Source organism: Lontra canadensis, unplaced genomic scaffold (genome assembly GCF_010015895.1).
Source record: "Lontra canadensis isolate GAN:19392208 unplaced genomic scaffold, GSC_riverotter_1.0 scaffold186, whole genome shotgun sequence".
Lineage (NCBI taxonomy): Eukaryota > Metazoa > Chordata > Mammalia > Carnivora > Mustelidae > Lontra > Lontra canadensis.
Window position 1 is genome coordinate 771,775 of NW_022631180.1, and position 27,672 is coordinate 799,446.

The window sequence follows — 27,672 nt, forward strand, 5'->3', positions numbered from 1 at the left end:
CAGAAACAAATCTGAACATCCAGGGGTTTTCTAAGGAGACAGACAAGAAAGAAACTTGCACAATTTAAAATGCAACAACATCACTCTTCTCACCATGCTGCTTATTTGCGGATATAGTTATTTTTCATAAAAATAATATTTCTGTTTTCATGCTATGGGTTAATATGATTCTAAGTGAATTAATAAATCTTTTAATCTGTTATCTTACTAGGTAAATATTGATAGAGATAACCCACAGACACAAGATTATCCTTGGGATCCTCAGTCATCTGTGAGACTGTATAGATACCCTGTGAACAAAACTTCTGAGAATCACTGACACACATAGGTCCTGGGCCACGACTCAGGGACAGTGTGACAAAGAGAGCTCTGTGCCATATGTGACGCGTCGCGGCAAAGTCCCTGGACCCTGGGCCTGCCTCTTAGGCTCTCTGGCCCCAGGGCTGTGACTGGAGAAGAGAAGTCCTGTGTTGGGGAGTCCCCATTTTCCCAGGTTTCACTTCTCGCTCTCACACCTGTGTCAGGTCCTCCTGCCTGGATACTCATGACGCAGCCCTAGCTCGCCCTCCCCTTGGGTGTCAGGTTTCTGGAGTGACCAATCAGCGGCACTTCAGTTCCCGGTTATAAAGTCTCCGCATCCGCCACCTAACCCAGCTGCGACTCAGCCGTTTGACCAGACCCCGGAAATGCACGTCGTGATGCCCCAAACCGTCCTTCTGCTGCTGTCAGGGGTCCTGGCCGTGACCGAGACCTGGGCGGGTGAGTGCGGGGCGGGAGGAAAGGGCCTCTGCGGAGCGGGAGCGAGGGGACCGCCGGGAGGGGACGCGGGACCCCCGGGGAAGGCGCCTCTCCTCCGCCCCCGCCCCAGACCCCAGCCGCCCCGGCCCCACCCCAGCCTGTGCTCCCCCGTTCCTCCACGCCTGTGCCCTGCTTTTTCCCACTCGGTGCCCCCTTCCCCTGCCCTCCCTGCCGCCTCCACCTGGTCCTCAACCCCGCGCCGGGAGGAGGGTCGGGCGGGGTCTCAGCCCCTCCGCACCCGCAGGCTCCCACTCCCTGAGGTATTTCTACACCTTCGTGTCGCGACCCCGACGCTTCATCGCCCTCGGCTACGTGGACGACACGCAGTTCGTGCGGTTTGACAGCCGCGCTGGGAGTGGGAGGATGGAGCCAAGGGCACCGTGGGTGGAGCAGGAGGGGCCGGAGTATTGGGACGAGGAGACCCGAATCGCCAAGCACAATGCATGGTATTACCGAGTGAGCCTGAACAACCTGCGGGACCACTACAACCAGAGCGATGCCGGTGAGTGACAGGGCCCGGGTCCAGGTCACGAACCCCATCCCCACCGACCGGCCAGGATCTCCCCGAGTGTCCTGATGAGAGCATCACCCGAGTTTGAGGAAACTCCCGTCCCCAGATCCCCAAACTGGGAGGAACCCGAGGGAACTTTTGGGGGGTTTTACTTTCCATTTGGACTCAACCCCCTGCCTGTCCGGCGGGACCAGAGTCTCACACCATCCAGCGCATGTACGGCTGTGACGTGGGGTCCTACGGGCGCCTCCTCCGCGGGTACAGTCAGTTCGCCTACGACGGCGCGGATTACATCGCCCTGAACGAGGACCTGCGCTCCTGGACCGCGGCGGACACGGCGGCGCAGATCTCCCGGCGCAAGTCGGAGGTCGAAGGTTACACTGAGCATGACCGGAACTACCAGGAGGTCACGTGCGTGGAGTGGCCCCGCAGGTACCTGGAGAACGGGAAGGAGATGCTGCTCCACGCAGGTACGAGGGCCGCGGGGCCTCCCTGATCTCCCCTCCCCGGGGCTGGCTTCCCACCAGGAAGGGAAAATGGACTCAAGCCAGAACACCGCCCTCGCACAGGTGGGGAGAGGGAGGTCCGCCTGGGTGTCCAGGTTCCTACTAGAGAGTGACTCAGCCAGAGGGCCGCTTTTCTCTAAGGACAACTGAGGAATCCAGTCTCTCCCGGGAGGCAGGTGGGGACCATCCCTGCAATAACCCATCACTGGTTGGTTCCCTTTGACCCTGGCAGCCACCTTGGGAACCATGATTTTCCCTCTCAAGGGCTTTTTTTTAAAGCCCTTTGTAGGTCTGAATCCTGGTTTTCTGATTCAGTCACCCTCCACCTCAGTCAGGACCATTTAGTGTGCTCTCCCCCTAAGACCTGCAACCTCCTATCCTGGGTTTTCCTACCGAAGAACTTCCCAGGATTAGAAGATCCCAAAGGCTGGGTTGGTAACTGGGTTTTATTCTTCCATCAGAACCAATGCCCAGTCCCCCTCAGAATGGTCACATGAATTCCCTTTCAGTGGCCTATAAAGGTAAACCCAAGTGTGGATTTTCTGATTCTCTTCCTCAGAACCTCCCGACACACGTGTGACACACCACCCTATCTCTAACCGTGATGTCACCCTGAGGTGCTGGGCTCTGGGCTTCTACCCTGCGGAGATCACCCTGACCTGGCAGCGGGATGGGGAAGACCTGACTCAGGACACAGAGCTTGTGGAGACCAGACCTGCAGGAGATGGAACCTTCCAGAAGTGGGCGGCTGTGGTGGTGCCTTCTGGAGAGGAGCAGACATACACATGCCATGTGCAGCATGAGGGACTGCCCAAACCCATCACCGAGAGATGGGGTAAGGAGGGTTTGGGGTTGAGCCTCTTCTCAGGGAAAGCAAAAGGCCTTCTGGAGAAGTTCAGCAGGGTCAGGACACTTACCAGAGCTCTGGACCCCTCTCTTTCCCTCCATTTCCAGAGCCACCTCCTCCTACCAACCCCATCACATGGATCAGTGGTGGTCTGATTCTCCTGGTCATTGCAGTGATTGCAGTGATTGGAGTTGGAGCTGTGATCTGCTGGAAGATGTGCTCAGGTAGGGAATGGAGTGAGGGGATCTCGGATTTCTTGTCCCTCGGTGTGGGGGGGTTCCTAGGTAGGAGACTGTCCTGCCTTGTTACTGGGAAGTACCATCCTCACACATGGACTTGCCCACTCTGGAGCTGATCACTATACTCAGTGTGTAGCAAACACTTTGTAAAATGAAGGACACATTTTTATCTTGTTAATTCTGGTGATGGAGACCTGATGCCCAGCAGTCACAGGACAGAAAGGAAGGTCTCTGTGACCCCAGACCCAGTGACCCCACATGTTGTTCTTCATGTTTAATGATCATGTCCTGGGTGTTCAGCCAGAATTCTGCAAACTTCATTTAGAACCAGGGCCAGAAGCTTCCTCTAGGATCTCATGGCCTGGGCCTGTTCCAGGCCTCTGACATGATTATTTTCTTTCCACAGGAAGAAGAAGACTAGGCTACTCTCATGCTGCAGGTAAATATGGAGGGGGTGATGCCTGAGACCCTGGGATAGCGTAGACAGGACCCCATGGGGAGCCCACTCACCCCATAGCTCCTCCTTCAGTCTCTTGACCTATGGTTTCTGACTATATCCTGTTTGTTCTCTCCTAGGCGATGAAAGTGCCCAGGGCTCTAATGTGTCTCTCACGGCTCCTAAAGGTGAGACCCTGGAGACCCTGAAGTGGGTGATAAGACAGGGAGAAATACTGTTCTGATCCTTAGGACATTTTTCAAATCTGGAAAATCTCAGCTTGGTTTCTCAGTTTCACGACCTTAATAGACAGGAAATGATGCCCAGAGCTTATTCATGCAAGGAGCCTGAGAAACACTGCCTCTCTGAAAATATGGGAAACTAAGTTCATATCCCCAGAAAAGGGTGAAACATATTAAAATCTTCTCTATTTTCAAGTACAAGAGTATTCTAAGGAAATTTGCCTTTGAGACAGCAGAAAGTGAGCAAACAATTATTGCAAAAAAATTGCAATCACAGACTAACCCTTTTGTGATTTGTAGTCAAAATTTTATTTTTTTTTTTTACCATTTTGGGGCAAAATAACTTCAAGTCATTAGTTTAGTTTATAACTGTCCTGGATTGGTGATGATCCAAAAATTGTAAGAAAGAAACAAATTCAGGACAGCCGACTGGCTCAGTTGGTAGAGCAGGTGACTCTTGAATATGAGGTCCTGAGTTCAAGCCCCATGTTGGACATATAGCTTACTAAAAATAAACAAAAAAAAATGAGTAAGTTTTTTAAAAAGAAATCCTTTAAAAGAGAAAGAAGCAGGAGCACCTGGGGGCCTCAGTCATTTAAGTGTCCAACTCTTGGATTTGACTCAGGTCATGATCTCATGGGTCCTGAGATGGAGCCCATTGTAGGGCTCTGCTCAGCAGGAAGTTAGCTTGAGATTCTCTCCCATTGTCCCTCTTTCCCTCTCTCTCTCTCAAATAAATAAATAAATCTTTAAAAAAGGGAAAGAAACAAATTCTCTACAGAAATCTGTATTTAACCTGTGTATCAAAAATTTACACAAATAATTACAGAAAGAAAAAGATAAAAATTAAATGGAAAAAATACGTGAGTGAATCATTTTAGAAAGAATAGGTAGTATAAAGAAGCTCATAAAATTCAGTATTGGAATCATAAGACATAAACTATAACATAACCAGGATATCACATAAATATAGAAATATATATTATTGAATATACATTTTGGATGTGATATAAAGAAAAAAATCACAAAATTGAAAATGTAGAAAAATGGTGAAAGCAAAAGCATCTCTTAAAAAAAAAACTACAAAGGGATGACTGGGTGTCTTAGTCAGTTAAGTGTCTGCCTTTGGCTCATTTCATGGTCCCAGAGTCTGGGATCCTCTTCTAGTAGGAAGAGGCAGACTATCCACCATAGGCAGAAAATGAGGGAGGAGTTAGGTCAGAAAGTCCTAAATGCTATGAGAAAATGCAGAAGGTAGGTGATCCAGAGTTGTGGTGTGGGGACAGGAAAGATGGCTTTTGTTTTTTAAAATATATATGGGAACGTAATACATGAACAAAGAAACTTTTAAAATTTAAAAAAAAATTTTTAAACTTTTATGCTTTTATTTAAAGTATAATTTTATATAGACTGTTATATTAATATCAGGTAAACAATATAGTGATTTAGCAATGCTATACATTTCTCAGTGCTCACTATAACAAGTGTCCTCTTAATCCCCTTCATACCTTTCACCCCTCTCCCCAGCCACCTCCCCTCAACCACCAGTTCTCTGTATTTAAGAGTCTGTTCTTTTGGATGTCTCTTTTTCTTTTGTTCATCTGTTTCGCTTCTTAAGTTTCAGATATGAATGAAATCGTATGATATTTGTCTTTCTCTGACTTATTTTAATTAGCATAACACTGTCCAGCTCCATTTGTGTTATTGCAAATGGCCAAATTTCGTTCTTTTTGATGGCTGAATAATATTCCACTGTGTATATATGCCACCACATCTTCTTTATGCATTCAACTATTGGTGGACACTTGGGTTGCTTTTTTATTGTTGTAAATAATGCTGCAGTAAACATAGGGGTGCAGGTATCTTTTCAAGTTAGTGTTTTCATTTTCTTTGAGTAAATACCCAATAATAGGATTACTAGGTCGTATGATAATTTTAGTTTTAACTCCTTGAGGAACCTCCACACTGTTTTCCATAGCGCCTGCACCAATTTACATTCCCACCAACTGTGCATGAGAGTTCCTTTTCTCCATATCACCTCCACACTTGTTATTTCTTGCATTGTTGGTTTTAGCCATTCTGACAGGTGTAAGTAATAGCTCATTGTGGTTTTGATTTGTATTTCCCTGATGATGAGTGATATTGAGCATCTTTTCATGTGTCTGTTGACTGTCTTTATTTTTTAGAACAATATCTTCTATCAAAAGATGGCTGTTTTCACTTGGGGGCTCACTGTAGGTGTCCTTGAAAAGGTGAGCTTTGAGAAAAGATTTGATGGACCCAGGAATTATCCATGAGATTGTCTGGGACAAGATTTTCCAGACAGGGGATATTCCAGTGTGAATGCATGAGGGCAGGTGTGTCTGGGTGTTCTGGGAAGAGAAGGGAGGCCAGTATGGCTGGAGTAGAGAGTAACCAAGATGAGATACAGGCATGGCCAGACACTGTAAGTTTAGAGGATGTCAAGCTTTGCTTGAGTGTGCTTTGCTCTGATGGGAATTACAATACGGTTTGAGCAAAAGAGGGACATGGTACAACTTGTCCTTTGAAAGGATCACTTTGTCTGCAGTGTTAGGAACAGAATGGGAGGAAGGGGGCAGCTGAGGCACTGGGGAGAGCAGTAGGAAACTGGTACAATGTTCCAGGCTGGAGATATCTGTTCTTTCCACTGGGGTGTGAGCAGTGGAAAGAGTGGGAGGTTATGGGATTCTGGATACAATCTGTAGATGGGCTTTTCAGCACAATCTTGGGTATGAGAAAGAGGAGTCAAGGAGGACCCCCCAAATTCTGGACTATGCAAGTGGAAAGATGGAGCTGCTGTCAGCAGAGATGAGGAAGACTCTGGAAGGAGCATTTTTGAGGAGGGGGCGTTACAAGCATTCCATGAAGATATGAAGAGCTGAGATATCTGTTAGAAATGTCAGTGAAGGAGTTGGCTTGGCCATCAGAGAAATGTGGATGAGGGTGGAATTTAGGAGAAAGGTCTGAGCTGGAGAAATAGATTTTGGAGTGACACCATGTAAATGATGTTTAGTCTTTAGCATAGATGAAGTCACCAAGGGGGCAAGGGCCGTAGAAGAGAAAGGGACAAGGACCAAACCCTGGACCCCCCCGGTGCTAAGAGATCTGATCAGACCATACACTCAGAGCAGTCTGCACAGTCCTGGCTCCACGCATAGACCAGGGAGTCCCAAACCTCCCTGTTCAGAGAATTCCCAGACATCCTATTAAGGCTCACAAAGTGTGGAGTAGAGTATGAGATTCTGTATTTTCCAAAGGTGTGGCTGCTGCTAGTCTTCCCGTCGCACTTTTAGCAGCAGGAATGTAGATTGGGATTCCCTGTGGTTGCGCCTCAACCTTGCTCGTAGGGCTTGTTAAATAGGTGATTCCCTAACCTTGTGCCAAATACTCAGTCTATGGGTCTGGGGAGAGGCCCGTGTGTTCTGAGAATCCCCGCGAGCGAGTCTGGTGCTCAGCCGGATCTGGAGCTGCTGAGGTTGGAGAGGAGAGAAGGCAGGGTGGGGTTTTAAATCACATTTAAATGGGGGTTTTTCCCTGCCTTGGAGAGAAAAGGGAGGATTTTTTTTTGTCAATATGACATGTGATGTGAGATACATGTCATTTTCTTACCTTGAGGTGTATATAGTCAGGTGGGAGGAGTGGAAGTGGTTCTTAGTTTAGTGTAAGAAACATCTCTGAATGCTTACTCCCTGGAACTATTCCCCTAATCAACTTTTTGGAGCAAACAATGGAATCTAACTTTTTTCTGTTTTGATATTATGTTGGGGATGGCCACAGAATAGGCTTGAGGCTACAGAGGCAGGAATGGGATATACCGTCCTACTGTAGGTTGAAGCCACACAGGAACTGCTACAACCAGAGTGAGGCCAATCCAGTGAGGCTGGCTAGACCGCAGGTCACAAGTCTCCCCATTTCCCACCGGCCGGCCGGGTCTCCCTGGCTCTGGTTTGGAGCTTCATCTGGAGGCCTCAGAACCCATCGGGAGTCTCCACCCAGGGAATTCGCTCTGTTGTACCTTTGGAAACTGGCTGTGACCAGTCACCACCCAGCAGTGTGGAGCGGAGGGGAGTGGGGAGGCTGTGTGGTTGGGGCTGCCTCTGGGGCAAGGCCAGGGTCTCACTTTCCGGTTGACCTACAGTTGAACTGTGGGGTCGCAAGGGCCTCTCCTTGGTGGACACAGGCAGTTGGTCGATGACAGCGCAGATTATCTCTCCCTGAAGAAGACCTGTGCTCTTGGACTGTGGTGGACACAGTGGCTCAGATCACCGGGCAGGTGCAACAGAGCGTGAGAGGAACTACGTGGAGGGCAGGTGCGTGGAGTGGCCCCGCAGGTGCCTGGAGAACCAGAAGGAGACACTGCAGTGCACAGTTAGGAGACACCTGAGCACTTCCCAGATCTCTGCACAGCCTGGGGCTGCGCTCCCATAAGGAGGGGGGGGGAATGGAATAGATTCCCGAATACCTGCTGCCTCTCCCAGGGCTCAGGAGACAGGGGATTAATTCAATCTTGGCTCTTCAGATCCTCTACAGGAAGAGTGACTGGTCTAGGGGACCAGCCCTTCTCTCAGAAACTATTAAGGGATCCAGTCTGCCAGGGATGGAAGGGGGGAACCATCCATGCAATAACCAACTAGCAGTACCTTCTGATTCACTGTCAGTGGCTTTGAGAACTGTGAGGGACTTTCTCACTCAGTCCTTGAGAGGAAGGAGCATATGTGAGAAGGGGCACCACAGACTTTCGGTTTAAGAGATGTTTAAGCTGAGGGGTGCCTGGGTGACTTATTAAGCCTGGATCTCTTGATTTCAACTCAGGTCATGATCTCAGGTTTGTGAGATTGAGCCCCTCATCCAACACCTCACTGAGCATGGAGTGTGCTTAAGATTCTCTGTCCCTTGGGTCTCCTGGGACAGAGACCATTTGGTCTGGTCCATTCAGGTCTGCCTGGCTCAGGTCATGATCCCGGGGTCCTGGGATCCAGCCCCACCTCAGGCTCCTTGCTCAGTGGGGAGCCTGCTTGTGCTCTCTCTCCCTCTGTCAAATAAATAAATAAAATCTTTAAAAAGAAAAGATTCTCTCTCCCTCTCCCTCTCTGCTCCTCCCCGCAGCTTGCACACACACATGCTCTTTATCTCAAAAAAGAAAAAAAGAGAGAGACATGCTTAATCTGAGATGTCATTTAGAAATGTGGTTGAGGGGTGCCTGGGTGGCTCAGATGGTTAAGCATCTGCCTTCCGCTCAGGTCATGATCCTAGGGTCCTGGGATCGAGTCCCACATCAGACTCCCTGCCCACATCAGACTCCCTGCTTTTCCCTCTGCCTCTGCCTCTCTCTCTCTCTGTCTCTCATGAATAAATAAATAAAAATCTTAAAAAAAAAAAAAAGAAATGCAGTTGAGGTTGTCAGGTTGACAGTTGTGTTACCCACAACTGGGTTCACCTCCTGTTGGGTTCAAAGCAAAAACTCAATGAAGCCAAAGAATAGGAAAATGAAGGGTTCTACCGACAAGTAAAGGAAAACACCAGGGTATTTCCCAAAACACTGTCTCCCTGAACAGCAAACTGGGGAAGTTTTCAGTTGAGGGTGCTAATGTCATGACTCCTCTGATGCAGGACACCTGAGCCTTGGTCGGAACTGTTGTCTCTGCTGCTCCTGACACCTGGGTGACACTCATGCCACTCAAGCCGAAATGTCTCTGCACAGATTTAGCACCAGATTTGGGAGCCCATGGCTGCCACATCCCATCAGTCCTGCCTCCAAGCAAGTGAAGATATTAAAAATACTTTTGCCAGAGGAGAAATGAAAAATATTGAGTTCTAAAAATATCTGTTGAAAATGAGACACTTGTGATTGCATCATGTAGTCTGCCTTCCAGTTCCTGGGGTAAGGATTATGATTCCTTTGTTTTACCCCTCCTGGAGGACAAACAGCCGTGCTACATAGTGTTCAGTTTAAACTCTCAGAATGCCCAAGGATATGAGTGGATATTCACTGCCTGGTCTCCAGAACATTCTCGTGATCATCAAAATATGTTGTATGTAGGAACTAGTGCAACTCTGAAAAAGGAGTTTGGAGGGGGCCACGTTACAGATGAAGTGTTTGGAACAGTAAAGGAAGATGCATCATTACACAGATATAAAAAACACAATCTTCTGTCACAATCTTCTCCTGCCCCATTGACTGCAGCTGAGGAAGAATCACGACAGATTAAAATTAATGAGGCACAAACTGACATGGGTGTGGACACGAAGCATCAAACACTACAAGGAGTAACATTTCCTATTTCTTGAGAAGCTTTTCAAGCTTTGGAAACATTAAGTAACAGCTCAACTATGTGCAATTGGAAATAGATATGAAAGATGAAATTATAATTTTGGTCAACACAACAAAGACAGAACTGAAAGACTTGCCAAGGAGGAGTCCCAAGGATTCAGCACGCTACCATTTCTTCCTGTGGGAAGATTCTCATGAAGGAGACGATTTGAAGTCTGTAGTTTTTATTTATTCAATGCTGGGATACACATGCAGTAAAGAGAATGGAAGCTGTATTCTAGCTGCGAGAGCTCTCTGCTTGAAACTGTTGAAAGACAACTACAAATGGATGTAATTAGAAAAATTGAGATAGGGTGCTTGGGTGGCTCAGTCCAGAGAGCATTTGAGTCTTGATTTCAGCTCAGGTCATGATCTCAGGGTCCTGAGATTGAGCCCTGCATCAGGCTCCCCACTCAGCATGGAGTGTGCTGGAGAATCTGTCTCCCACTCACTCTGCCTTATCCATGCTTGTGCTCACTCTTTAAATAAATAAATAAAGTCTTAAAAAGAAAAAGGAAAGAAATTCAAACAAGGTGGCAGTTGGATAGTGCAGGGGAGGAGAAATATCTGGGTTGGAGAAATAGATTTGGGAAGTGACAGCATATACATATGATTAGAGCCTTCAGCAGAGATTAGGTCACCAAGAGGGTGAGAACCATAGAAGAGAAATGAATAGGACCAATCCCCGGACTGCTCAGGGCTAAGCAGGCTGACCAGAGCACACACCCAGAGTGCACTGCACAGTCTGGCTCTGCATCTAGAAGGCACAGAGACCGGGGATACCTGCCTTCATTGTGCATGGGAATTTCCTGGACTATGAAGATCTAGACAGGGATAGAGCATGAGATGCTAGGTTGATAACAGGGTTGATGCTGCTGCTGCTGGTTTTCAGATCCCATACTGGTAGTGAGCACAGGAAGCAGGATCCCTACATGGCCCGGCATCAGCCTCTCCTGTAGGGCTTATCACATCAGTGATTCCTGGGCCCATGCCCAACATTCTAAGGTGGTGGATCTGTGGAGAGACCTGAGTATTTGGTAAGAAAGTCACAAGTCATCCCGTGGTTCCACAGATAGGGAAGCGCTGAAGTCCTTGAGGAGAGCACTCGTTGTGGGAAGACGTCTTACAGACACATTTATTGTTTTTTTTTTTGGAGGAAGAAAAATGCAAGGTAAGCTGGGAGATACATATTTTCTCCTCTGTGGGGCACAGCCAGGTGGTAGATGAAGTCATCATCAGCTGAACATAAAGAAAAAGTCTGATTGCTAAAAAGAAGTCCTTAAAGTTCCCACCACACACACACACACACACACACACACACACACACACACACACACACGTAAATGACACGATGCAGGTCTTAGCTGTTATAGTGGTAATCAGTTTGCAGTATATAAATATATCAAATCAAAAGGTTGTGCCCTTAACTTTATAAAATGTTATTTCAACTATATCTCAATAAAACTGGAAAACAATTCTGAATCCATGTTCTTCAAAAGTATTCCTTCATGGATTTATCACTCCTTGTTTTCAACAACAGAATCCAAGTTGTTTTAATTGAAACTATATATATTTATATGGAAATATATATGTACATATGTATAGTCAAGGAGAATCATATATATAAATTTTAATATATAATACAAAATATAAATTACATATAATAAAATAAATAATATATTTTAAGATTAAAGTAATATTAAATATTAAATATAAATTATATTTTTATATTATGAACATATATATTTATAGGGAAACATATACATATATAATGTTAGAGAGTATTGGGCCTCATTTTATAACAGGTAGATAGTTAACAAATCATTCTGAACATTTGTGGAATCCACTGGATATCCGAGAAAGAATTACTACAAGTCTACACATAGAAAAATTATCACTTTTTGAGGCAATACATGGGAAGGTAAACCACTGGGGGAGCGAGCCTCCATCAGCTGGCTAATGGAAAGTGATATATCAGTAGATCGAAAATCAGAACTTTCAGAAAAGTCTGCTCTGATGAGGGACATCCCTGCTTGAAAGGTACTCAGGGAGCAAAGATGGGTGGAATCCCAGGTGGGACAATGTGGCCTCAGGATCTCAGGGACACAGAAAGAATGGGGGTGCCTGAGTGGAGCAGAGTTCCCAGATATTGAACTGGGAAGCCCACTGCACTCAGCAAGCCCAGGAATGTTGTCATAAAACACCCACCTGGGCACAGTCAGGTGATCGCTGTCTGAGCAGGGGTCCAGCAAGCAGCAGGACCAATGAGACCAGCCTCCCTTCCCTGGGAGGAGCAGCGCCGGTGTGCTCTATAAGGATCTGTAAAGTTTGGAGGCACAAAACAAGGTCATATGCCTGATGTAGAAATGACTAGTCACAGGCTGGGTGAACACAGAGTTCCGATGGAAACCAGGGAGATAAGAATGACAGACTGCTTTTCTGTGAGAACTCACTGAAGAGTAGGGGACAGGAAATTTCAGCTCCAGATCTAGGCATTGCAGGGCCTCCACTTATACCCCCACATCGGCTCCAGAACTGCTTATACTGAGCCCTGGCCCCCTGGCAAAGGGGGGATGCAATTTTGTCTGGGGAAAGACACCTGAGAATCAGTGCAATAGACCCCTCCCCTAGAACACCAGCAGGAACTTCTGGTGAATACCGGGTTTATTGATCATACAGAACTGCAAAACTCCAGCTCTTGGGGAAAGAAATCTATACCATCTGTGGTTTTTTCCCTTATTCTTTAGTCCTTCAGTTTTATATTTTATTTCCCTTTCAGCTATTTTCTTACCAATTGTATTTTTAAGTCTTTTTAAAATTTTCATTTTTACATTTATGTTTATATATTTTTTCATTTTTTGGCTTTCTTTCATTGCATTCAACTTATTTTTGTATATACATGTAACTTTTTCTTTCTTTCCTATTTTGGGATCTAGTTTTTTTCTAACAAACAGATGAATGTACACCCAGGATCTAGTTTATTCTGTTCTGTTCAACTTCTTGTTTGATTTTATTCTCACTTTTTCCCCCCTTGTGGTTTCTGTTCTTTTCTGATTTGTTTAATGTATATTTTTCTGGTGGTGTTGTTGGTATTTTTGTATTTTCTCTATCTTTCATCTATTCTTTTCTAGAATAATGAGAAGATGGATGAACTCACTTCAAAAAAGAGAACAAGAGGCAGTGTTCACTGCCAGAGATTTAATCAATATGGATATAAGTAAGGTGTCTGAACTAGAATTCAAAACAATAACTATAAAAACAATAGCTGGGTTTGAAAAGTCATAGAAGACACTAGAGAATCTCTACCAGAGAAATAAAAGAACTACAATTGAATCAGGGCAAAATAAAAAAGGCTATCAATGAGACACAATAATAATAATAATAATGGAAAGTGATATATCAGTAGATCGAGACACATAATAATATTGTTGTCAATGAGACAACAATAAAAATGCAGTCTCTAACTGCTAGAATAAATGAGGCAGAAGAGAGAGAGTCAGTGATATAGAAGACAAGTGATGGAGAATAAGAAAGCTGAGAAAAAGAGAGATAAACAACTAGTGGATCACTAGGGTAGGATTTGAGAAATCATGTAACATGATTTCTCATGTTACATACCATAAGAATACCATAAAGTGAAAAAATATTAGAATAATGGGGATCCCAGAGGAAGAGGAAAGAGAAAGGGGTAGAAGGTTTATTTGAACAAATTATAGCTGAGAATATGCCTAATCTGGGGAAGGAAATAGGCTTTCAAGTCCAGGAGGCATGGAGAACCCCCTGAAAATCCGTAAAAATAGGTCAACAGCCTGACATATAATAGTGAAGCTTGCAAATTTCAGAGATAAAGGAAAATCCTGAAAGCAGCTCAGAACATGAGGTCCTTAAACTAAATAGGTAGAAACACAAGGTTGGCAGCTGACCTGTCCACAGGCACCTGGCACCCAGAAAGGACTGACATGATATATTACACATGCGAAATGGGACAGATATGCAGCTAACAGTGCTTTATCAAGCCAGGCTGTCATTCAGAATAAGAGAGATAAAGAGCTTCCAGGACAAAGAGAAAATAAAAGAATTTGTGATAGCCAAACCAGCCATGGAAGAAATATTAAAGGAGATCCTTTGAGTGAAGAGATAGCCCAAAAGTAAAAAAGACAAAGAAGGAACAGAGACAATATACAGAAACTGAATTTAAAAGTAATACAATGGTATTCATAAATATCAATAATAACTCTGAATATAAATGGGTTAAATGCCCCAATCAAAAGACACAGGGAATCAGATTGGGTCAACAGTAAGACCCATTTATATGCTGTCTACAAGAGAGTCATTTTAGACCCAAAGACACCACAGATTGAAAGTGAGGGGCGTAGAATCATTTATCATGCTAATGAATATCATGAGAAAGCTGGGGTAGCAATTCTTCTATCAGACAAATTAGACCTTAAGCCAAAGACTGTAATAAGAGACAAGGAAGGATACTATACCATAATAAAGGGGTCTATTCAACAAAACCCCTAACAATTATAAATATTTATACCCCTAATGTAGAAGGAGACAATTATGTAAAGCAATTAATAACCAAAGTAAAGAAACAAATTGATAATAATACAGTCATAGCAGGGGACTTTAACATCTCCCTCACACTAAGGGACAGATCATCTAAGCAGAAAGTCAACAAGACAACAATGACTTTCCTTGACACATGGCACCAGAAGGACTAAACAGTTATATTCAGAACATTTCATCCCAAAGCAGCAGAATACACATTCTTTTCAGATGTCCATGATATGTTATCCAGAATAGATATAAATTAGGTCTTAACCAGTAGCAAAAGATTGAGATTATTCCCTGCATATCTTCAGACCACACTGCTTTAAGCCTGGAACTGAATCACAAAAGATAATCTGGAAGGAACACAAATACATGGAGGTGAAAGAGCATCCTACTAAGAATGAATGGGACAACGAGGAAAGTTAAAAGAATTTTAAAATTTCGTGGAAACAAATGAAAATGGAAACAGTTTAAAACTTTTGTGATAAAGCGAAGGCAATCCTAAGAGGAAATATATGTCAATACAAACCTTTCTCAAGAAACAAGAAAGGTGGCAGCACCAACTTGCATTCCCACCAACAGTGTAAGAGGGCTCCCCTTTCTCCACATCCTCTCCAACACTTGTTTACTGTCTTGTTAATTTTGGTCATTCCAACTGGTATAAGGTGGTATCTCAACGTGTGGAGATTCCTTAAGAAATTAAAAATATAGCTACCCTATGACCCTGCAATTGCACTACTGTGTATTTACCCTAAAGATACAGATGTAGAGAAAAGAAGGGCCATCTGTACCCCAATGTTCATAGCAGCAATGGGCACAATTGTCAAACTGTGGAAAGAGCCAAGATGCCCTTCTACAGACAAATGGATAAAGAAGATATGGTCCATATATACAATGGAATATTATGCCTCCATCAGAATGAATGAATACTGAACTTTTGTGTCAACATGGACGGGATTAGGGGAGATTATGCGGAGTGAAATAAGTCAAGAAGAGAGAGTCAATTATCATATGGTTTCACTTACTTATGGAGCATAAGGAATAACATGGAGGACATGGGGAGATGGAGAGAAGTGAGTTGGGGGAAATCGGAGGGGGAGAGGACCCATGAGAGACTGTGGACTCTGAGAAACAAACTGAGGGTTTTGGAGGGGAGGAGGTGGGGGGTTAGGTGAGCCTGGTGGTGGGTATTGAGGAGGGCACGTGTTGCATGGAGTACTGGGTGTGGTGCATAAACCATGAATCTTGGAACACTGAAAAAATGAAATAAAATTAAACAAAAGAAAACAAAAAAAGCAAAATCACACACACACACAAATTTAAAAAGAAACAAGAATGGTCTCAAATACACAACCTCACATTAAACCTAAAGGAGCTGGAAAAAGAAGAGCAAATAAAGCCTAATTCCAGTAGGGGAAGAGAAATAATAAAGATTAGAGCAGACAACAATGACATAGAAACCAAAAGAATAGTAGAACAGATCAATGAAACTAGGAGCTGGTTCTTTGAAAGAATTAATAATAGTCAAGAAGCCCTTACCCAGACTTATCAAGAAGAATAGGAAATGGACCCAAATAAATAAAACCATGAATAAAAGAGGAGAGATCACAACCAACACCAAGGAAATACAAACAATTATAAGAACATATTATGAACAACTATATGCCAGCAAGTTGGACAATCTGGAAGAAATGGATGCATTCCTAGAAATATGCAAACTACCAAAACTGAAACAAGAAGAAATTGAATACCTGAACAGACCAGACCTATAGCCAGGAAATAAATTGAAGCAGTAATCAACAATCTCCTGACAAACAAGAGATGGCCTCCCAGGGCAATTCTACAAAACATTAAAAGGAGAATTAATACAGATTCTTCTGAAACTGTTCCAAAAAATAGAAATGGGAGGAAAACTTCCAAACTCATTCTATGAGGCCAGCATTATCTTGATCCCAAAACCAGATAAAGACCTCACCAAAAAGGAGAATTACTGACCAATGTCCCTGAAGAACATGGATGCCAAAATTCTCACCAAACCAATAGGGTCCACTGGAACATTAAAAGGATTATTCACCAAAACCAAGTGGGATTTATTCCTAGGCTGCAAGGACAGTTCAACATCTGCAAACCAATCAATGTGATACACCACATTAATAAAAGAAAGGATGGGAGCCATATAATCCTCACAATAGATGCAGAAAAAGCATGTGACAAAGTATAGCATCCTTTGTTGATTAAAATTCTCTGCACTGTAGGGATAGAGGGAACATACCTCAATATGATAAAAGCCATCCATGAAAAGCCCACAGTGAATGCCATTCTCAATAGGAAAAACTGAGAACTTTTCCCCTAAGGTCAGCAACATGACAGGGATGTTCCCTCTCATAACTGTAGTAATAGAAGCCCTAACCTCAACAATCAGACAACAAAAAGATATAAAAAAAAATCCAAATCAGCAACGACAAAGTCAAATTCTCACTCTTCACAGATGACATGGTACTCTATGTTGAAAACCCAAAGTACTCCACCCCAACATTGCTAGAACTGATACAGGAATTCAGTAAGGTGGCGAGATATAAAATCAATGCACAGAAATCAGTTACATTTCTATACACTAACAATGAGACAGAAGAAAGAGAAATTAAGGAACCAATACCATTTACAATTGTCTCCCAAACCATAAGATACCTAGGAATAAACCTAACCAAAGAGGTAATGTATCTGTACTCTGAAAACTAGAACACTCATTATTGAAATTGAGGAGGACCCAAAGAAATGGAAAAAAGTTCCATGCTCAAGGATTGGAAAAACAAATATTGTTAAAATGTTTATGCTACCTAGAGCAATCTACACATTCAATGCAATTCCTATCAAAATACCATCCACTTTTTTCACAGAAATTGAACAAATAATCCTAAAATTTGTATGGAACCAGAAAAGACTCCAAATAGCCAAAGGAATGTTAGAAAGAAAACCAAAGCTGGTGAGGTCTCAATTCCAGACTGCAAGCTCTATGTCAAAGCTGTCATCATCAAGGCAGTGTGGTACTGGCACAAAAACAGACACATAGATCAGTGGAACAGAATAGAGAGCCCAGAAATGGACCTTCAACTCTATGGTCAACGGACAGCCACATGCAGAAGAATGAAACTGGACCATTTCCATACAGCACACACAAAAATACTCAAAGTGCATGGAAATCATCAATGTGAGACAAGACCCATCCAAGTCCTAGAGGAGAACACAGTGAGCAACCCCTTTGACCTAGGCCAGAGCAACTTCTTGCTAAACACATCTTCAAAGGCAAGGGAAACAAAAGCAAACATGAATTATTGGGTCTTCATCAAGATAAAAATACTTTTGCACAGCAAAGAAAACAGTTGACAAAACCAAGAGACAATGGACAGAATGGGAGAAGATATTTGCAAACATCTTATCAGATAAAGGACTAGTATCCAAGTATATGAAGAACTCATCTAACTCAACACCCTAAACTCAAATAATCCAGTTATGACATGGGCAGAAGACATGGACAGACATTTCTCCAAAGAAGACAAAGAAATGGCCAACAGACACATGAACAAATATTCAACATCACTTGGCATCAGGGAAATACAAAACAAAACCACAATGAGATACCACCTCATACTGGTTAGAATGGTTAAAATGAACAACTCAGGAGTCAATAGATGTTGGTGAGGATGCAAAGAAAGGAGAACCCTGTTACACTGTTGGTGGAAATGTAAACTGGTGCAGCTACTCTAGAAAACAGTAATGAAGTTCCTCAAAAAGTTAAAAAGAGATCTATCCTATGGCCCAGCAATTGCACTATAAGGTATTTATCCAAAGTATACAAACATAGTAATTTGAGGGGGCGGGGTCCAGTGTTTATAGCAGTACTCTCCATGGTAGCTAAAATATGGAAAAAGCCCTGTTGTCCACCAACAGATGAATGAATAAGGAAAAGTGGGATATACACAGGAATATTACTCAGCCACAAAAAAGAATGAAATATTGCCATTTGCAGCAACATGGGTGCAACACAAGGGTGTCATGCTAAGTGAAATAAGTTAATCAGTGAAAAGTGAGGTCTCTTCTAGATGCACTCAGGGCTAAAGTCAGAGCTGGGTTTTCAGAGGCAGGAAATGCAGCTCAGGAAAAGAGATTCTGCTGAGTGAAGAGGAGGCCAGACCAGGACCAGTGGAGACTCTCCCTGGGTTATTCAGAGTAGCCATTCTCAAAGTGTGGTCTATGGAACAGCTGACGTCACTGAGGCCCTTGCACAGAATCTATGAGGTTAACACTATTTTTATAACATTACGTAGACATTATTTGCCTTTTCACCATGTTGATATTCACACTGAGGTAAAACTTAGCAAGAATGGAGGTGATGGGTGCAAACAGCAATAGTTGTTATTCTTCACCACACTTACTCCCATAGAAAACAAAAACACTGTTTCTGCCATCTTTCAGTGCCATGATAGTGGTTGCATGAATGTTCTGCAGATGCTCTCAAGAACATTAACAGTGGCTAAGAAAGAGGAAAAAGTCAGGTCTTATTAGGGTATGCTCCAAAGTCATCATCCTGTTTCTAACTGTGATGAGGAAGCTTGGTTACATTGGTGAATCTGAAGTCACTGATGAACACAGAGCTGGGAATACTGCTGTGAACCTCAGGGGCAGTTTAAAGACCTGTGGAGTGATCAGCCCCAGATTTGATGTACAAATCAAGAATCTACCAAAATAGTAGAAGAATCTGCTCCCATCTCTCCATTTTGGTTTCATTGTCCTGACAACCTCAGCTGGCACCATGGACCATGAAGAAGCAAGATGAAAACACACACCAGGGAAAATCCAGAGATTCTTTTTCTACAGATGTAATACACCTGTAGTATTATGTGCAAATAAAATGTCTCAAAAACAGCAAAACAAAACTAGTATCATATTAAAGCTTCCTGGTTAAGGCATTAAAAATTATTATCTTATAATTATTCTTAAATCCCAATTTTAAACATATCTTACATGATGACATGGGATGTACAGCACTTCTGCTACTTCCCAAGGAAAATAATTTATGTGAAATTAACTGACCTCTTCCTTCCTCCTCCTACTCCTCTTCCTCCTCCCCCTCCTTCTCCTCCTCCTACTCCTCCTGTTCTTCTTCTTCTTCTTCTTCTTCTTCTTCTTCTTCTTCTTCTTCTCCTCCTCCTCCTCTTCCTTCTTCTTTTTTTTAACAGAATACCATTTAAAAAAAAAAGGTTTTTATTTATTTATTTATTTGACAGAGAAAGAGATAGTGAAATATGGAACACAAGCAGGGGGAGTGGGATAGGGAGAAGCAGGCTTCCCGCTAAGCAGGGAGCCTGATGCAAGGCTCTATCCCAGGACCCTGGGATCATGACCTGAGCTGAAGGCAGATGCTTAATGACTGAGCCATCCAGGTGTCCCATACAGAATACCATTTTTACCTGAAAGAATTAATGACACAGAAACTTGGAATATTTAAAGACTTTTATTTATTTTCTTGACAGACAGAGATCACAAGTACGTAGAGAGGCAGGCAGAGAGAGAGGAGGAAGCAGGCTCCCTGCTGAGCAGAGATCCCGATGTGGGGCTCGATCCCAGGACCCTGAGATCATGACCTGAGCCGAAGGCAGAGGCTTAACCCACTGAGCCACCCAGGCGCACGAAACTTGGAATATTTAGACTGGGTGATTTGATAGACAGTTTCTGGAAAATGAACAGGAACCTATCCTTTCATGAAAATAAACTCACATGAAAATTGAGAGCACTTGTTGCCTTGATCAAAAGTAAGCTCTCAAGAGAAAAATCAGAATTTTGGAAAACACCAATAAACTTGATAGCTTCTCATGACAAACCTTTTTGTTGGGATCTGTGGTAATATTAAAACAAATATGACTTTTTGATAATTCTATTGCAGTCTAATCAACACTGGAACACCTATATAACTTCCAGAAACACAGTACTTAAAAAAAAAAAGTCATGCAATAGTACAAGATCCATTCCATGTGCAGGATGGGCCAAGGATATTAATGTAACAGAGAAGAACATAGTCAATGATACTGTTTCAATTTCCACTTTGCCAATAACCTTAGAGAAAGTACAACCTGTGTATTTGTAATATAGTGTCTAACTAAGATGATTATGATATCTAAGATGATATCTAAGATTATGATAACTAAGATGATATCTATAATTATCTGAGAAAGTTATGAAACATGCCATTCTCCCCTATCTGTGCAAGGCTGTAAATTCTTATCTTTGTAAATGGCAAGATTTTATTTTTTGATGGCTGCTTAATATTCCATTATATATACACCACATATTCTTTACCCATTCATCTGTTGATGGACTTCTGGACTCTTTCAATAGTTTGACTATTGAGGACATTGCTACCATAAACATTGGGGTGCGGTGCCCCTTCGGATTACTACATTTGCATTTTTGGGGTAAATACATGGTAGTGCAATTACTCGGTCATAGAGGAGCTCTATTTTCAACTTTTGAGGATCCTTCATACTGTTTTACAGAGTGGCTGCACCAGCTTGCATTCCCAGCAACAGTGTAGGAGAGTTCCCCTTTCTACACACCCTGCCAACATCTGTCATTTCCTGACATGTTAATTTTAGCCATTGTGACTGGTGTGAGGTGGTACCTTATTAAGGTTTTGATTTGTATCTCCCTGATGCTGAGTAATGTTGAGAACTTTTTAATGTGTCTGTTGGCCATTTTGATGTCTTTTTTGGAGAAATGACTGCTCATGTTTTCTTCCCATTTCATGATTGGATTATTTGTTCCTTGGGTGTTGGGTTTATAAGTTCCTTATAAGTTTTGGATACTAGCCCTTTATCTGATATGTCATTTGCAAATATCTTCTCCCATTCTGTCTGTTGTCTTTTGGCTTTGTTGACTGTTTCCTTTGTTGGGCAAAAGAGTTTTCTCTTGACGAAGTCCCAATAGTTCATTTTTGCCCTTGCTACCCTTGCCTTGGTAATGTTTCTAGGAAGAAGTTGCTGCGGCTGAGGTCGAAGAGGTTGCTTCCTGTGCTTTGTGGATTTCTGTCTCACATTGAAGACTTCCATGCATTTTGAGTATTTTTGTGTGTGGTGTAAGGAAATGATCCAGTTTCATTCTTCTGCATGTGGCTGTCCAGTTTTCCCAACACCATTTGTTGAAGAGACTGTCTTTTCTTCACTGGACATTCTTTCCTGCTTTGTTGAAGATTAGTTGACCATAGAGTTGATGGTCCATTTCTGGGCTCTCTATTCTGTTCCACTGATCTTTGTGTCTGTTTTTGTGCCAGTACCACACTGCCTTGATGATGACAGCTTTGACATAGAGCTTGCAGTCCGGAATTGAGACCTCACCAGCTTTGGTTTTCTTTTTAACATTCCTTTGGCTATTTGGAGTCTTTTCTGGTTCCATACAAATTTTAGGATTATTTGTTCCATTTCTGTGAAAAAAGTGGATGGTATTTTGATAGGAATTGCACTGAATGTGTAGATTGCTCTAGGTAGCATAGACATTTTAACAATATTTGTTTTTCCAATCCTTGAGCATGGAACTTTTTTCCATTCTTTGGGTCTTCCTCAATTTCATTAATTAGTGTTCTATACTTTTCAGAGTATACAGCCTTTACCTCTTTGGCTGTGTTTATTCCTAGGTATCTCATGGTTTTCATTGTAATTGTAAATGGGATCAACCCCTTAATTTCTCTTTCTTCTGTCTCGTTATTGGTGTATAGAAATGTAACTGATTTCTGTGCATTGATTTTCTATCCTTTACTGAATTATCCTTTATGAATTATCCTTTACTGATTTACTGAATTCCTGTATGAGTTCTAGCAGTTTTGGGGCAGAGTCTTTTGGGTTTTCCACATAGAGTATCATGTCATCTGCAAAGAGCAAGAGTTTGACTTCTTTGCCATTTTGGATGACTTTTATTTCTTTTTGTTGTCTGGTGGCTGTGTTGAACAGCAGTGGTGATTTGGACATCCCTGCCATGTTCCTGACCTTAGGGGAAAAAGCTCTCAGTTTTTCCCCATTAAGAATGATATTCACTGTGGGTTTTTCATAGATGTCTTTAATGATATTGTGAATTGATTATGGTATTGAGGTATGTACCCTTTATCCCTACACTGTGAATTGTTTTAACCAACAAAGGATGCTGTATTTTGTCACATGGTTTTTCTGCATCTATTGACAGGATCATATGGTTCTTGTCCTTTCTTTTATTAATGTAGTGTATCACACTGATTGCTTTTCAGATGTTGAACCCCTCTTGCATCACAGGAGTAAATCCTAATTGGTTGTGAATAATCCATGTACTGTACAGTTGGATTCTATTGGCTAGCATTTTGGTAAGAATTCTTGAATCCATGTTCATCAGGGATATTGGTCTATAATTCTCCTTTTGTTGGGGTCTTTGGAGATCAAGGTGATATTGGTCTCATAAAATGAGTTTGGAAGTTTTTCTTCCATTTCTAATTTTTGGAACAGTTTCAGAAGAATAGGTATTAATTCTTTCAATGTTTGGTAGAATTCTCCTGGGAAGCCACCTTACCCTGGGCTCTTGTTTATTGAGAGGTGTTTTATTACTGCTTCAATTTCTTTGCTGGTGATGGTCTGTTCAGTTTTTCTTTTCTAGTTGAGTTTTGGCAGTTTATATGTCTCTAGGAATGCATCCATTTCTTCTAGAGAGTCTAATTTTTTGACATGTATTTGATTATAATATGTTCATATAACTCTTTGTATTTCTTCAGTATTGGTTGTGATCTCTCCTCTTTAATTCATGATTTTATTAATTTGGGTCCTTTCACTTTTTTAAATAGATCTGGCTGGGGGTTATCAATCTGATTAATTCTTTCAAAGAACCAGCTCCAAGTTTTGTTGATCTATTCTACTGGTTTCTATTTCATTGATTTCTCCTCTGGTCTTTATTATTTCTCTTCTCCTGCTGGGTTTAAGCTTTATTTGCTGTTATTCCAGCTCCTCCTAGGTGTAGGGTTGGGTTGTGTATTTGAGATCTTTCTTGTTTCTTGAGAAAAGATTGCATTACTGTATATTTCCCTCTTAGGACTGCCTTTGCTGCATCCCAAAGATTTTGAACATTTGTATTTTCATTTTCACTTGTTTCCATGAATTTTTAAAATTCTTCTTTAATTATATGGTTGACTGATTCATTCTTTAGCAGGATGCTCTTTAGCCTGTATGTATTTGAGTTCTTTCCAAATTTCCTCTTGTGATTGGGTTAAAGTATCAAAGCATTGTGGTCTGAAAATATGCAGGGAATGATCCCAATCTTTTGGTAACAGGTGAGACCTCATTTGTGACCCAGGACATGATCTATTCTGGAGAATGTTCCATGTGCACTAGAGAAGGATGTGTATTCTGTTGCTCTGTCTTGGAATGTTCTGAATACATCTTTGAAGTCCATCTGCTCCAGTTCATCATTTAAAGCCCTTAATTTCTTATTGATCTTTTGCTTAGATGATCTGTCCATTTCAGTGAAGGGGTGTTAAATCCCCTATTATAGTTGTATTACTGCCAATGTGTTTCTTTGATTTTGTTATTAATTGGTTTATATAATTGGTTGCTCCTATGTTAAGGGCACAGATATTTACAACTGTTAGATTTTCTTGTTGGATAGACCCTTTAAGTATGATATAGTGTCAGGGTGCCTGGGTGGCTCAGTGGGTTGGGCCTCTGCCTTCGGCTTGGGTCATGATCTCAGGGTCCTGGGATCAAGTCCCACAATGGGCTCTCTGCTCAGCGGGGAGCCTGCTGCCCCATCTCTCTGTGCCTGTTTCTCTGCCTACTTGTGATCTCTGTCTGTCAAATAAATAAATAAAATCTTTTTAAAAAAAAATATGATACAGTGTCATTTCTCATCTCTTTTTACAGGTTTTGGTTTAAATCTAATTTTTATGACATAAGGATTGCCACCCCAGCTTTATTTTGATGTCCATTAACATGGTAAATGGTTTTCCATCCCCTCACTTAAAATCTGAAGGTGTCTTTGGGTCTAAAATGAGTCTCTTGCAGACAACATATCAATGGGTCTTGCTTTTTTTAATTCAGTCTGATACCCTGTGTCTTTTGATTAGGGCATTTACATTCAAGGTAACTACTGAAAGATATGAATTTAGTGCCATTGCATTGCCTGTAAGGTGACTTACTGTATATTGTCTCTGTTCCTTTCTGGTCTGTGTTAGTTTTGGGCTCTCTCTTTGCTTGGAGGACCGTTTCAATATTTCTTGTAGTGCTGGTTTGGTGATTGCAAATTCTTTTATTTATTTATTTTTCTTTTCTTTTTCTCCTATTTCCTTTTCTTTTCTTTCTTTTTTGATTTACTTTTTTACAATGTTATGTTAGTCACCATATGGTACATCATTATTTTTCAATGTAGTGTTTCATGATTCACTGTTTGCATATTACACCCAGTGCTTCATGCAATATGTGTACCCTTCACCAGCCCAAGTCATCCTCCCATGCTTCTCCCCTCTAAAACCCTCAGTTTGTTTCCTGGAGTCCATAGTCTCATGGTTCATCTCCCCCTCTGATTTCCCCTTTTGTTTTTCCCTTCCTTCTCTTAATGTCCTCCATGTTATTCCTCACGTTTCACAAGTAAGTGAAGCCATATGAAAATTTACTTTCTCTGCTTGACTTATTTCACTTAGCATAATCTTCTCCAGTCCCATCCACGTTGATGATGCAAAAGTTGTGTATTCATCCTTTCTGATGGCTGAGTAATATTCCATTGTGTATATGAACCACATCTTCTTCATCCATTCATCTGTTGAAGGGTATCTCAGCTCTTTCCACAGTTTAGCTATTGTGGACATTGCTTCTATGATCACTGGGGGGGGGGGGCATATGGCCCTTCTTTTCACTATATCTGTATCTTTGGGGGTAAATACCCAGTAGTGCAGTTGCTGGGTCATAGGGTAGCTCTATTTTTTTTTAAGATTTTATTTATTTATTTGACAGACAGTGATCACAAATAGGCAGAGAGGCAGGCAGAGGGGGAGGGGAAAGCAGACTCCCCACTGAGCAGAGAGCCTGATGCGGGGCTCCATCCCAGGACCCTGAGATCATGACCCAAGCTGAAGGCAGAGGCCTAACCCACTGAGCCACCCAGGTGCCCCTCTATTTTTTTTTTTAAAGGAATTTTTTTTCTTCTTTATTTGACAGAAAGAGAGATCCCAAGTAGGCAGAGAGGCAGGCAGAGAGAGGTGGGAAGCAGGCTCCCTGCTGAGCAGAGAGCCCAATGCGGGGCTTGATCCCAGGACCCTGAGATCATGACCTGAGCTGAAGGCAGAAGCTTTAACCCACTATGCCACCCAGGTACCCCTGGGTAGCTCTATTTTTTTTTTTTAAGATTTTATTTATTTATCTGACAGACAGAGATCACAAGTAGGCAGAGAGGCAGGCAGAGAGAGAGGAAGGGAAGCAAGCTCCCTCCTGAGCAGAGAGAGAGCCTGATGCGGGGCTCAGTCCCAGGACCCTGGGATCATGACCTGAGCCGAAGGCAGAGGCTTTACCACTTAGCCACCCAGGTGCCCTGTTAGCTCTATTTTTTTTTTTAATTTTGTTTATTTATTTGACAGACAGAGATCACAAGTAGGCAGAGAGAGGGCGGGGGAAACAGGCTCCCTGCTGAGCAGAGATACGGGGCTCTATCCCAGGACTCTGGGATCATGACCTGAGCCGAAGGCAGAAGCTTAACCCGCTGAGCCACCCAGGTGCCCCTGGTAGCTCGATTTTTAATGCAAATTCTTTTAGTTTCTGTTTGTCCTGGAAGCTTTTTATCTTTCCTTCTCTTTTCAATGACAGCCTACCTGGATATAGTATTCTTGGCTGCATATTTTTCTCATTTAGTACCCTTAATGTATCATGCCAGTCCTTTCTGGCCTTCCAGGTCTCTGTGGATTGGTCTGCTGCCAATAATGTTTCTATAGTTGTAGGTTACAGACCTCTTGTCCTGAGGTGCTCTCAGGGTTTTCTCTTTGTCTCTGAGATTTATAAGTTTTCCTATTAGATGTTGGGGTGTTGACCTATTTTTATTGATTTTGAGGGGTTCTCTGTGCCTTCTGGATTTTGATTTCTGTTTCCTTCCCCAAATTATGGAATTTCTCTGCTATAATTTGCTCCAATATACCTTCTGCCCACCCCTCTCCTTCTTCTTCTGGGGTCCCAATTATTTCTAATATTGTTTCACTCAATGGTATCACTTATCTCTCAAATTCTCTCCTTCATGATCCAATAGTTGTTTATCTCTCTTTTTCTCAGTTTCTTTATTTGGTCTTCTATATCACTAATTCTCTCTTTGGCCTCATTCATCCTAGCAGTTAGAGCCTCCATTTTTTATTACACCTCATTAATACCCTATTTGATTTTGACTTGGTTAGATTTTATTTCTCCAGAAAGAGATTCTCTAGTGTCTTCTATGCTTTTTTCAAGGCCAGCTGGTATCTTTATAATCATTGTTCTGAACTCTAATTTTGACGTCTTACTAATTTCCATGTTAATTACGTGCCTGGCAGTCACTACTGCCTCTTATTTTTTTTTTCTTTTTTTCCTGAGGTGAGTTTTTTCACCTTGTCATTTTGTCCAAAAAGAATGGATGAATGAAAGAACAAAATGCTAAAAGGATAGCAAAAACACCAGAGAAATATACAGTAAACAAATCAGAAGAGACCTGAAAATGGGAGGGGTAGGAGGGGGAAAAAAAAAAGAATGTGATCAGGCTCATGAATAGAACAGACCCATACACTAGATTTTGTGTATTTTGGTCTGTTAAAAGAAACTGCCTCCCAACATTTTAAAGAAAGAAAAACACATATGTACAAAGGTAAGTTTAAATACAATGAAGAGATAGAATATGAATGTAGAAATAAATATTAAGTTTTTAAAAGGAATTGGTAAAGGAGTTGGTTGAAAAAAGAAAGAAGAACAATTTAAAAAGAGAGAGAGAGAGAGAGAGAGAATGTGACAGGTGGGGGAATAGAACAGAGCCATACACTAGATTTAGAGTATATTTTGGTCTGTTAGAAGAAACTGTATCCCAAAATTATAAAGAAAGAAAAACTTTGTTTAGGTTAAATATAATGAAGGGATGTAGTATGACTGTAAAAAAGGAAATTAAAAAAGATTTTAAAAAGAAACTGATAAGAAGTTGGTTGA

At 42.0% G+C, this 27,672-nt stretch overlaps 1 protein-coding gene and 1 pseudogene across 8 annotated transcripts in view; both read left to right on the forward strand.

The window, feature by feature from the left end:
* The first annotated feature begins 664 nt into the window (after positions 1–664).
* LOC116860956 (DLA class I histocompatibility antigen, A9/A9 alpha chain-like) overlaps positions 665–27,672 on the forward strand; it is a 93,087-nt gene continuing 66,079 nt past the window's right edge. Inside the window, exons 1-9 of one of the 8 annotated variants that reach the window (XM_032847325.1) lie at positions 665–759; positions 1,043–1,300; positions 1,504–1,779; positions 2,375–2,650; positions 2,770–2,886; positions 3,308–3,340; positions 3,478–3,525; positions 5,766–5,831; positions 9,211–10,424. In XM_032847325.1, coding sequence (XP_032703216.1) covers positions 687–759; positions 1,043–1,300; positions 1,504–1,779; positions 2,375–2,650; positions 2,770–2,886; positions 3,308–3,340; positions 3,478–3,525; positions 5,766–5,827 — 1,143 coding nt within the window. In that variant the 5' untranslated portion in view covers positions 665–686 and the 3' untranslated portion in view covers positions 5,828–5,831; positions 9,211–10,424. The other 7 variants (XM_032847324.1, XM_032847323.1, XM_032847327.1 and 4 more) reach the window with 7 other exon arrangements.
* Positions 9,288–10,424, forward strand: LOC116860958 (annotated as a pseudogene).